Source organism: Ylistrum balloti, unplaced genomic scaffold (assembly GCF_031769215.1).
Source record: "Ylistrum balloti isolate Yb309-2 unplaced genomic scaffold, AGI_CSIRO_Ybal_v1 Utg370554, whole genome shotgun sequence".
Classification (NCBI taxonomy): domain Eukaryota; kingdom Metazoa; phylum Mollusca; class Bivalvia; order Pectinida; family Pectinidae; genus Ylistrum; species Ylistrum balloti.
The window spans coordinates 1,355,262-1,368,293 of record NW_026782349.1 but is presented as its reverse complement, the minus strand read 5'-3'; the positions used below and the strand labels follow the sequence as shown (position 1 = coordinate 1,368,293).

Sequence of the window (13,032 nt, the reverse complement as noted above, 5' to 3'; positions counted from 1 at the left end):
TTTTCTCCCTTAAGTACTGTATTTATTGTGTTCCTTCCTAATTTATCATGTTTCGCCTTTCTTAGTCTATTCGTTTGGACAACCTTGACAGGTTTGTCGGATAAGATACTTATTTCTTAGCGTCGTTCAACCAGATTTTGTTATCTGCACACACTACCTCAGTAATTACAAAGTGATCAAGCATCAGAGTGAACAAGGCCATTTGTTGCTATGTCCGCTATGTTGCCATCTGCCATTGGCATAAAACATGACTGAGACCTCAACTTTATGATTGGTATTATTGATGATCATTTTTCACCTTATTCTTTGCTCATATCTTATCTTTAGGGCTTGCTTCACAGACAAGCCCAGCGGAGTTGCTCGAGCTGTTATGTTATCTTTAGGGCTTGCTTCACAGACATGCCCTGCAGAGCTGCTCGAGCTGTCATGCTATCTTTAGGGCTTGCTTCACAGACATGCCCTGCAGAGTTCTTCAAGCTGTCATGTTTTCTTTAGGGCTTGCTTCACAGACATACCCTGCAGAGCTATTCGAGCTGTCATGTTGTCTTTAGGGCTTGCTTCACAGACATGTCTTGTGGAGTTGCTCGAGCTGTCATGTTGTCTTTAGGGCTTGCTTCACAGACATGCCCTGCAGAGTTCTTTAAGCTGTCATGTTTTCTCTAGGGCTTGCTTCACAGACATGCTCTGCAGAGCTGCTCAAACTGTCATGTTGTCTTTAGGGCTTGCTTCACAGACATGCTCTGCAGAGCTGCTCAAACTGTCATGCTATCTTTAGGGCTTACTTCACAGACATGCCCTGCAGAGTTCTTTAAGCTGTCATGTTTTCTTTAGGGCTTGCTTCACAGACATGTCCTGCAGAGCTGCTCAAGCTTTCATGTTGTCTTTAGGGCTTGCTTCACAGACATGTCTTATTGAATTGCTCGAGCTGTCATGTTGTCTTTAGGGCTTACTTCACAGACATGTCCTGCAGAGCTGCTCGAGCTGTCATGTTGTCTTTAGGGCTTGCTTCACAGACATGCCCTGCAGAGTTGCTTGAGCTTTCATGTTGTCTTTAGGGCTTGCTTCACAGACATTTCCTGCAGAGCTGCTCGAGCTGTCATGTTGTCTTTAGGGCTTGCTTCACAGACATGCCCTGCGGAGTTGCTCGAGCTGTTATGTTATCTTTAGGGCTTGCTTCACAGACATGCCCTGCAGAGCTATTCGAGCTGTCATGTTTTCTTTAGGGCTTGCTTCACAGACATGCTCTGCAAAACTGCTCAAACTGTCATGTGGTCTTTAGGGCTTGCTTCACAGACATGCCCTGCAGAGTTGCTCAAGCTATCATGTTGTCTTTAGGGCTTACTTCACAGACATGCCCTGCAGAGTTCTTTAAGCTGTCATGTTATCTTTAGGGCTTGCTTCACAGACATGTCCTGCAGAGCTGCTCGAGCTGTCATGTTATCTTTAGGGCTTGCTTCATAGACATGCCCTGCAGAGTTGCTCGAGCTTTCATGTTGTCTTTAGGGCTTGCTTCACAGACATGCCCTGTAGAGCTATTCGAGCTGTCATGTTGTCTTTAGGGCTTGCAGTTAAGCAGAGAATGATCGTATCTAGACAGTCAGAAGATTACTTTCATTTTTTATTCCTAATTTTGAAATGTTTTACGGTGCAGTTCTTGTTTGAAGATTTTGGTTGAGAAATTTACCAAATAATTAGTGATATGATTCCGATTTTTTGCCAGAACAGGGACAAACTTGTTTGACAAACCTATTATATTTATTAGTACTTTCTGTATTGTACCAATTAGATTGGATACAGTTTATGATAAAATTTGTTCTACATAAGCTTCATTTATCATGATAATTTATATAGTTGCATATTGATGTTAACGTTGACTACTATGCTAAAGAGGTTTTAGAACCAAAATATCAAATATTTGTTACACAAATGTACTTCTGTATTTATTTTGGCATAGTAAAACTTAAGTGCAGCTAGTAAAATAATATTTTAGAGTAATAACTTTAGCATATATTTACATAAATCAATACATAAATTACTCCATTTATCAATATATAAATTACTCCATATATCCATACATAAATTACTCCATTTATCAATACATAAATTACTCCATATATCCATACATAAATTACTCCATTTATCAATACATAAATTACTCATATATCCATCATAAATTACTCCATATATCCATACATAAATTACTCCATATATCCATACATAGATTACACCATATATCCATACATAAATTACACCATATATCCATACATAAATTACACCATATATCCATACATAAATTACTCCATATATCCATACATAAATTACTCCATATATCCCTACATAAATTACTCCATATATCCATACATAAATTACTCCATTTATCAATACATAAATTACTCCATATATCCATACATAAATTACACCATATATCAATACATAAATTACACCATATATCCATACATAAATTACTCCATATGTCAATACATAAATTACTCCATATGTAAGTACATAAATTACTCCATATATCAATGTATGTTCTTGATGTTTCAGATGCCATTTTCAGATCAACGTTTCGGTCATTCAGTTCCATATGTTTGAATGAGACGATGTCGCCTGAGCTCTATGACTTGATGTTCGATCTAACCAAGAAGAAAGGTACATTAATTGATGTTACTGTTTCCTTTCTAAGTGTATCTACATATTAAATGACGTGAGAAACACTTTTAGCGAAATGTAACCTTTTTGTACATTGAGATAATGATAACATTAAGAAAACAAGTGAGGCAGCTTGATCCTCAAGGAACATAGGCAAACATCAACCTACAGAAAAGATAGGCAAACATCAACCTACAGAAAAGATAGGCAAACATCAACCTACAGAAAAGATAGGCAAACATCAACCTACAGATAAGATAGGCAAACATCAACCTACAGGTAAGATAGGCAAACATCAACCTACAGAAAAGATAGGCAAACATCAACCTACAGATAAGATAGGCAAACATCAACCTACAGAAAACATAGGCAAACATCAACCTGCAGAAAAGATAGGCAAACCTCAACCTACAGAAAAGATAGGCAAACATCAACCTACAGGTAAGATAGGCAAACATCAACCTACAGAAAAGATAGGCAAACCTCAACCTACAGATAAGATAGGCAAACATCAACCTACAGAAAACATGGGCAAACATCAACCTACAGAAAAGATAGGCAAACCTCAACCTACAGAAAAGATAGGCAAACATCAACCTACAGATAAGATAGGCAAACATCAACCTACAGAAAACATAGGCAAACATCAACCTGCAGAAAAGATAGGCAAACCTCAACCTACAGAAAAGATAGGCAAACATCAACCTACAGGTAAGATAGGCAAACATCAACCTACAGAAAACATAGGCAAACATCAACCTACAGATAAGATAGGCAAACATCAACCTACAGAAAACATAGGCAAACATCAACCTACAGAAAAGATAGGCAAACCTCAACCTACAGAAAAGATAGGCAAACATCAACCTACAGATAAGACAGGCAAACATCAACCTACAGAAAACATAGGCAAACATCAACCTGCAGAAAAGATAGGCAAACCTCAACCTACAGAAAAGATAGGCAAACATCAACCTACAGGTAAGATAGGCAAACATCAACCTACAGAAAAGATAGGCAAACCTCAACCTACAGATAAGATAGGCAAACATCAACCTACAGAAAAGATGGGCAAACATAAACCTACAGAAAAGATAGGCAAACCTCAACCTACAGAAAAGATAGGCAAACATCAACCTACAGATAAGATAGGCAAACATCAACCTACAGAAAACATAGGCAAACATCAACCTGCAGAAAACATAGGCAAACCTCAACCTACAGAAAAGATAGGCAAACATCAACCTACAGGTAAGATAGGCAAACATCAACCTACAGAAAAGATAGGCAAACATCAACCTACAGATAAGATAGGCAAACATCAACCTACAGAAAACATAGGCAAACATCAACCTACAGAAAAGATAGGCAAACCTCAACCTACAGATAAGATAGGCAAACATCAACCTACAGATAACATAGGCAAACATCAACCTACAGAAAAGATAGGCAAACATAAACCTACAGAAAAGATAGGCAAACCTCAACCTACAGATAAGATAGGCAAACATCAACCTACAGATAAGATAGGCAAACATCAACCTACAGATAAGATAGGCAAACATCAACCTACAGAAAAGATAGGCAAACATCAACCTACAGAAAAGATAGGCAAACATCAACCTACAGATAACATAGGCAAACCTCAACCTACAGATAACATAGGCAAACATCAACCTACAGAAAAGATAGGCAAACCTCAACCTACAGAAAAGATAGGCAAACATCAACCTACAGAAAAGATAGGCAAACATCAACCTACAGATAACATAGGCAAACCTCAACCTACAGATGACATAGGCAAACATCAACCTACAGAAAAGATAGGCAAACCTCAACCTACATATAAGATAGGCAAACCTCAACCTACAGATAAGATAGGCAAACCTCAGCCTACAGATAAGATAGATGAAATTCAACCTACAGATAAAATAGGCAAACCTCAACCTACAGATAATATAGATGAAATTCAACCTACAGATAAAATAGGCAAACCTCAACCTACAGATAAGATAGGCAAACCTCAACCAACAGATAAGATAGATGAAATTCAACCTACAGATAAAATAGGCAAACCTCAACCTACAGATAAGATAGATGAAATTCAACCTACAGATAAAATAGGCAAACCTCAACCTACAGATAAGATAGGCAAACCTCAACCTACAGATAAGATAGGCAAACCTCAACCTACAGATAAGATAGGTGAAATTCAATCTACAGATAAGATAGAGGAATTTCAACCCAAAGGTAACATAGACAAGTCTCAATCCTCAGGTAACGTAGGGGATTTCAACCCACAGGTAACATAGACAAGTCTCAATCCTCAGGTAACGTAGGGGATTTCATGCCACATGTAACATAGACAAGTCTCAATCCTCAGGTAACGTAGGGGATTTCAACCCACAGGTAACATAGACAAGACTCAATCCTCAGGTAACGTAGGGGATTTCAACCCACAGGTAACATAGACAAGTCTTAATCCTCAGGTAACGTAGGGGATTTCAAGCCACATGTAACATAGGCAAGTCTCAATCCTCAGGTAACGTAGGGGATTTCAAGCCACATGTAACATAGGCAAATCTCAATCCTCAGGTAAGGTAGGGGAATTTCAACCCACAGGTAACATAGGCAAATCTCAATCCTCAAGTAACATAGGGGAATCTAGACCTGACAGATGAGATAGAGGAAAGACTAAAAGTGATCAATCACTTACAAAGCTTATGTTTGCTCACTTGTAAAATGTTCCTCTTGGGTTGAGGTCCCCTTGTCTCATCCAAAGTGAATGATCCTGTTGGTCTATGTTAGTAGTTAATTTCTAAATTTATAATTGATTTTGTTTAGGTACCTCAGGACCTTTTCTTTGTATTCAGATAACATTAAAGTCACTCATGGCCTTCTTTTTATACTCCAGTAACCCAAAGTTCCCCCAAGTTCCCTCATGGCCTCATCTTTATACTCAGGTAACATTAATGTCCTTCATGGCCTTCTCTTTACACTCAGGTTACACATTAAGGCCCTTCATGGCCTTTTCTTTATACTCAAGTAACTGTTTAACGTTCCTCTTGACCTCATCTTTATACTCAAGTAACCAAAGGGTCCCTCTAGCCTATTTTAGAAATATACATGTCTGCCCTTGCTTTTATATTATTTTATTTTTTTTGACAGGAAGTACTGTCTCGCTGTTTCCATTATTCCTGCAACATGCACACACACTATTTCCCCACCTGAAACACTTGAGTCAGTTGAAAAGTATCTCAGACCTCACATTGCCAGCTAAATGGTAAGTTACGTTTCAGTAGTCAAAAAACCTGAGGTAAATACTGTGCCAAGTGTTCAATTAAGTCAGAATGTGTTTCCACAATTGGAGTGAAAAAAATGCAAAACTATTTTATGTTGGATCCTATTGACATATTATCCAGCTAAGGAAATAAAGACAGTCACCATGTGACCTGACAACAGAAATAAAGACAGTCACCATGTGACCTGACAACAGAAATAAAGACAGTCACCATGTGATCTGACTACAGTAATAAGTCACCATGTGACCCGACTACTGTAATAAGTCACCATGTGATGTGACTACAGTAATAAGTCACCATGTGATCTGACTACAGTAATAAGTCACCATGTGACCCGACTACTGTAATAAGTCACCATGTGATCTGACTACAGTAATAAGTCACCATGTGAGCTGACTACAGTAATAAGTCACCATGTGATCTGACTACAGTAATAAGTCACCATGTGATCTGACTACAGTAATAAGTCACCATGTGACCGTACTACTGTAATAAGTCACCATGTGACCCGACTACTGTAATAAGTCACCATGTGATCTGACTACTGTAATAAGTCACCATGTGATCTGACTACAGTAATAAGTCACCATGTGATCTGACTACAGTAATAAGTCACCATGTGATCTGACTACAGTAATAAGTCACCATGTGATCTGACTACAGTAATAAGTCACCATGTGATCTGACTACTGTAATAAGTCACCATGTGGTCATACTACTGTAATAAGTCACCATGTGATCTGACTACAGTAATAAGTCACCATGTGATCTATCGTAATAAGTCACCATGTAATCATACTACTGTAATAAGTCACCATGTGATCTGACTACAGTAATAAGTCACCATGTGAGCTGACTACAGTAATAAGTCACCATGTGATCTTACTACAGTAATAAGTCACCATGTGACCCGACTACTGTAATAAGTCACCATGTGATCTGACTACTGTAAAAAGACAACAAGTGATTTAATATTAGAAATATATGTTATTAGAATCAGTTGAACATTTGACCATATATATGTGGCTACGATTAAAGTGTCAATGTGACCATTTAACAAAAAAGAAACAATTTAGAAGACTTATTTTGGAAAAACAGAACAGTTTGATGAAAACTATAAAATTTTTAATCATTGGCTTTTTTCAATCATTAGCAAACAGTTATACAATGCATATAATGACTTTACATAAAGAATGATTGGCTATACACAATTATTGGAATCGACTCTAAATTGTACATATATAATGATAAGAGTTTCCTTCCATGATGTCACCACATTTATGATGTCATTCTGTTTTGTTATTGTATTAATATTGAAAGTGTCATTGCTCAGTCAAGAAATTCTTCTTTGATGAACTTTTTAAAATATTTATGCAGGTATACAGATGCAAGAGAGAGGACACGTAAAATTGTTTTACACGTCGGCCCAACCAACAGTGGGAAAACACATCATGCCATGCAGATGTTTTTAAATGCAAAGACGGCTGTATATTGTTGTCCACTGCGTTTACTGGCCTTAGAAATATCTGATAAATCTATTGAAGAGGTAGGTATTCCTAGATCTAACCAACAGGTAGGTATTCCTAGACCTAACCAACAGGTAGGTATTCCTAGATGTAACCAACAGGTAGATATTCCTAGATCTAACCAACAGGTAGGTATTCCTAGATCTAACCAACAGGTACGTGTTCCTAGACCTAACCAACAGGTAGGTATTCCTAGATCTAACCAACAGGTAGGTATTCCTAGATCTAAACAACAGGTACGTGTTCCTAGATCTAACCAACAGGTACGTGTTTCTAGACCTAACCAACAGGTAGGTATTCCTAGATCTAACCAACAGGTACGTGTTCCTAGATCTAACCAACAGGTAGGTATTCCTAGACCTAACCAACAGGTAGGTATTCCTAGATCTAACCAACAGGTAGATATTCCTAGATCTAACCAACAGGTAGGTATTCCTAGATCTAACCAACAGGTACGTGTTCCTAGACCTAACCAACAGGTAGGTATTCCTAGATCTAACCAACAGGTAGGTATTCCTAGATCTAAACAACAGGTACGTGTTCCTAGATCTAACCAACAGGTACGTGTTTCTAGACCTAACCAACAGGTAGGTATTCCTAGATCTAACCAACAGGTACGTGTTCCTAGATCTAACCAACAGGTAGGTATTCCTAGACCTAACCAACAGGTAGGTATTCCTAGATCTAACCAACAGGTAGATATTCCTAGATCTAACCAACAGGTAGGTATTCCTAGATCTAACCAACAGGTACGTGTTCCTAGACCTAACCAACAGGTAGGTATTCCTAGATCTAACCAACAGGTAGGTATTCCTAGATCTAAACAACAGGTACGTGTTCCTAGATCTAACCAACAGGTACGTGTTTCTAGACCTAACCAACAGGTAGGTATTCCTAGATCTAACCAACAGGTACGTGTTCCTAGACCTAACCAACAGGTAGGTATTCCTAGATCTAAACAACAGGTAGGTATTCCTAGATCTAACCAACAGGTACGTGTTCCTAGACCTAACCAACAGGTAGGTATTCCTAGATCTAACCAACAGGTAGGTATTCCTAGATCTAAACAACAGGTAGGTATTCCTAGATCTAACCAACAGGTACGTGTTCCTAGACCTAACCAACAGGTAGGTATTCCTAGATCTAACCAACAGGTACGTGTTCCTAGATCTAACCAACAGGTAGGTGTTCCTAGACCTAACCAACAGGTAGGTATTCCTAGATCTAACCAACAGGTACGTGTTCCTAGACCTAACCAACAGGTAGGTATTCCTAGATCTAACCAACAGGTAGGTATTCCTAGATCTAAACAACAGGTAGGTTTTCCTAGATCTAACCAACAGGTACGTGTTCCTAGACCTAACCAACAGGTAGGTATTCCTAGATCTAACCAACAGGTACGTGTTCCTAGACCTAACCAACAGGTAGGTATTCCTAGATCTAATAAGCAGTTGATTTCTTGCTCTAATTACTGTACAGTTCATATCATAATGATACAATTTTCCAGCACTTTTAAAAGATTTAACTACAAGTCATTTGAGAAACAACCTTAATGTTAGTGTCTTTTGTAAATAGAATTTTCCTTAGAACACATGAGATTGTAATCACTGCCCATTCTGATAATTACGAAATATGTTTGAATTTACAGGGTGTACCATGTGACCTGAGGACAGGTGAACTGATTAGATTTGCTAATGAAGACAAAACACCTGGAACACACCTGGCATGTACCATAGAAATGACCGATGTACAAGAGCATTGTAAGTATTTCAACACATGTCACTAGGTATTGTAACACATATCACTAGGTATTGTAACATCTGTCACTAGGTATTGTAACACAATGTGACTGTAGGTATTGTAACACCTGTCACTGTAGGTATTGTAACACATATCACTAGGTATTGTAACATCTGTCACTAGGTATTGTAACACAATGTGACTGTAGGTATTGTAACACCTGTCACTGTAGGTATTGTAACACCTATTACTAGGTATTGTAACATCTGTCACTGTAGGCATTGTAACACATGTCACTGTAGGTATTGTAACACATGTCACTAGGTATTGTAACATCTGTCACTAGGTATTGTAACACATGTCACTGTAGGTATTGTAACACCTGTCACTGTAGATATTGTAACATCTGTTACTAGGTATTGTAACATCTGTCACTGTAGGCATTGTAACATATGTCACTGTAGGTATTGTAACACATGTCACTAGGTATTGTAACATCTGTCACTAGGTATTGTACCACCTGTCACTGTAGGTATTGTAACACCTGTCACTAGGTATTGTAACACATGTCACTGTAGGTATTGTAACATCTGTCACTGTAGGTATTGTAACACATGTCACTAGGTATTGTAACACCTGTCACTGTAGATATTGTAACACCTGTCACTGTAGGTATTGTAACACCTGTCACTAGGTATTGTAACACATGTCACTGTAGGTATTGTAACATCTGTCACTGTAGGTATTGTAACACATGTCACTGTAGGTATTGTAACACCTGTTACTAGGTATTGTAACACCTGTCACTAGGTATTGTAACATCTGTCACTGTAGGTATTGTAACACATGTCACTGTAGGTATTGTAACATCTGTCACTGTAGGTATTGTAACATCTGTCATTGTAGGTATTGTAACATCTGTCACTAGGTATTGTACCACCTGTCACTGTAGGTATTGTAACACCTGTCACTAGGTATTGTAACACATGTCACTGTAGGTATTGTAACATCTGTCATTGTAGGTATTGTAACACATGTCACTAGGTATTGTAACACCTGTCACTGTAGGTATTGTAACACCTGTCACTGTAGGTATTGTAACACATGTTACTAGGTATTGTAACATCTGTCAATATAGGTATTGTAACATCTGTCACTGTAGATATTGTAACACCTGTCACTGTAGGTATTGTAACATGTGTCACTGTAGGTATTGTAACACATGTTACTAGGTATTGTACCACCTGTCACTGTAGGTATTGTAACATCTGTCACTAGGTATTGTAACATCTGTCACTGTAGGTATTGTAACACCTGTCACTGTAGGTATTGTAACACATGTCACTGTAGGTATTGTAACACATGTTACTAGGTATTGTAACACATGTCACTGTAGGTATTGTAACATCTGTCACTAGGTATTGTAACACATGTCACTGTAGGTATTGTAACATCTGTCACTAGGTATTGTACCACCTGTCACTGTAGGTATTGTAACACCTGTCACTAGGTATTGTAACACATGTCACTGTAGGTATTGTAACACCTGTCACTGTAGGTATTGTAACACATGTCACTGTAGGTATTGTAACACATGTCACTGTAGGTATTGTAACACATGTCACTGTAGGTATTGTAACACCTGTCACTGTAGGTATTGTAACACATGTCACTGTAGGTATTGTAACACATGTCACTGTAGGTATTGTAACACATGTCACTGTAGGTATTGTAACACCTGTCACTGTAGGTATTGTAACACCTGTCACAGTTGGTATTGTAACACCTATTACTAGGTATTGTAACACCTATTACTAGGTATTGTAACATCTGTCACTGTAGGCATTGTAACACATGTCACTGTAGGTATTGTAACACATGTCACTAGGTATTGTAACATCTGTCACTAGGTATTGTAACACATGTCACTGTAGGTATTGTAACACCTGTCACTGTAGATATTGTAACACCTGTTACTAGGTATTGTAACATCTGTCACTGTAGGTATTGTAACACATGTCACTGTAGGTATTGTAACACATGTCACTAGGTATTGTAACATCTGTCACTAGGTATTGTACCACCTGTCACTGTAGGTATTGTAACACCTGTCACTAGGTATTGTAACACATGTCACTGTAGGTATTGTAACATCTGTCACTGTAGGTATTGTAACACATGTCACTAGGTATTGTAACACCTGTCACTGTAGATATTGTAACACCTGTCACTGTAGGTATTGTAACACCTGTCACTAGGTATTGTAACACATGTCACTGTAGGTATTGTAACATCTGTCACTGTAGGTATTGTAACACATGTCACTGTAGGTATTGTAACACCTGTTACTAGGTATTGTAACACCTGTCACTAGGTATTGTAACATCTGTCACTGTAGGTATTGTAACACATGTCACTGTAGGTATTGTAACATCTGTCACTGTAGGTATTGTAACATCTGTCATTGTAGGTATTGTAACATCTGTCACTAGGTATTGTACCACCTGTCACTGTAGGTATTGTAACACCTGTCACTAGGTATTGTAACACATGTCACTGTAGGTATTGTAACATCTGTCATTGTAGGTATTGTAACACATGTCACTAGGTATTGTAACACCTGTCACTGTAGGTATTGTAACACATGTTACTAGGTATTGTAACATCTGTCAATATAGGTATTGAAACATCTGTCACTGTAGATATTGTAACACCTGTCACTGTAGGTATTGTAACACATGTCACTGTAGGTATTGTAACACATGTTACTAGGTATTGTACCACCTGTCACTGTAGGTATTGTAACATCTGTCACTAGGTATTGTAACATCTGTCACTGTAGGTATTGTAACACCTGTCACTGTAGGTATTGTAACACATGTCACTGTAGGTATTGTAACACATGTTACTAGGTATTGTACCACCTGTCACTGTAGGTATTGTAACATCTGTCACTAGGTATTGTAACACATGTCACTGTAGGTATTGTAACATCTGTCACTAGGTATTGTACCACCTGTCACTGTAGGTATTGTAACACCTGTCACTAGGTATTGTAACACATGTCACTGTAGGTATTGTAACACCTGTCACTGTAGGTATTGTAACACATGTCACTGTAGGTATTGTAACACATGTCACTGTAGGTATTGTAACACCTGTCACTGTAGGTATTGTAACACATGTCACTGTAGGTATTGTAACACATGTCACTGTAGGTATTGTAACACATGTCACTGTAGGTATTGTAACACCTGTCACTGTAGGTATTGTAACACATGTCACTGTAGGTATTATGAAGTGTTGGCCTGAACAAAACCAGGTGAAGATTGAGAAATGTTTGACACTCTTTACCCATTTCAGTTGGTCTTTCTCTGAAAGTTTAGAAACAGACTTGTCTGTACTGAGATTCTTGTGCCAGACATTTCCACCAAATTGCTGTGGATGCTATGCTAGTCAATACTATTTATGGAAATATTCTAGTAAAACACTCATCCTGACATCTGATGGTGGTAAAAAGTCAACAGTGGTGTAGTTAAGTACATATGTAGAGATGTTTTGCATCCTTGTGAAGTCCAAACGTTTATGCCAACCTCAGTGATACGGGTTACAATGGCTTCTCGATGATGATAGGGGACATACATTCACAGGATAGGCTCTTCATTTTTGAGTATTCTAGTTTCCCTTTGTTCCTAGTTGGAAACAGGCTAACCAAACAAACTTTACACCAGTAAAGGTCATATCATAATGGACCCCAAGATTCCTCTGTAGTCACTTCTTCAATTAATACCTTGAATATTTATTTAATGTTT

At 38.1% G+C, this 13,032-nt stretch overlaps 1 protein-coding gene across 1 annotated transcript in view; it reads left to right on the top strand.

The window, feature by feature from the left end:
* Positions 1–13,032, top strand: part of LOC132556185 (ATP-dependent RNA helicase SUV3 homolog, mitochondrial-like) — a 37,135-nt gene that overhangs the window by 3,614 nt on the left and 20,489 nt on the right. Inside the window, exons 3-6 of the mRNA XM_060220575.1 lie at positions 2,548–2,652; positions 5,821–5,935; positions 7,332–7,500; positions 9,129–9,240. Of these exons, the coding sequence (XP_060076558.1) occupies positions 2,548–2,652; positions 5,821–5,935; positions 7,332–7,500; positions 9,129–9,240 (501 nt within the window). The remainder of the gene's footprint in view (positions 1–2,547; positions 2,653–5,820; positions 5,936–7,331; positions 7,501–9,128; positions 9,241–13,032) is intronic.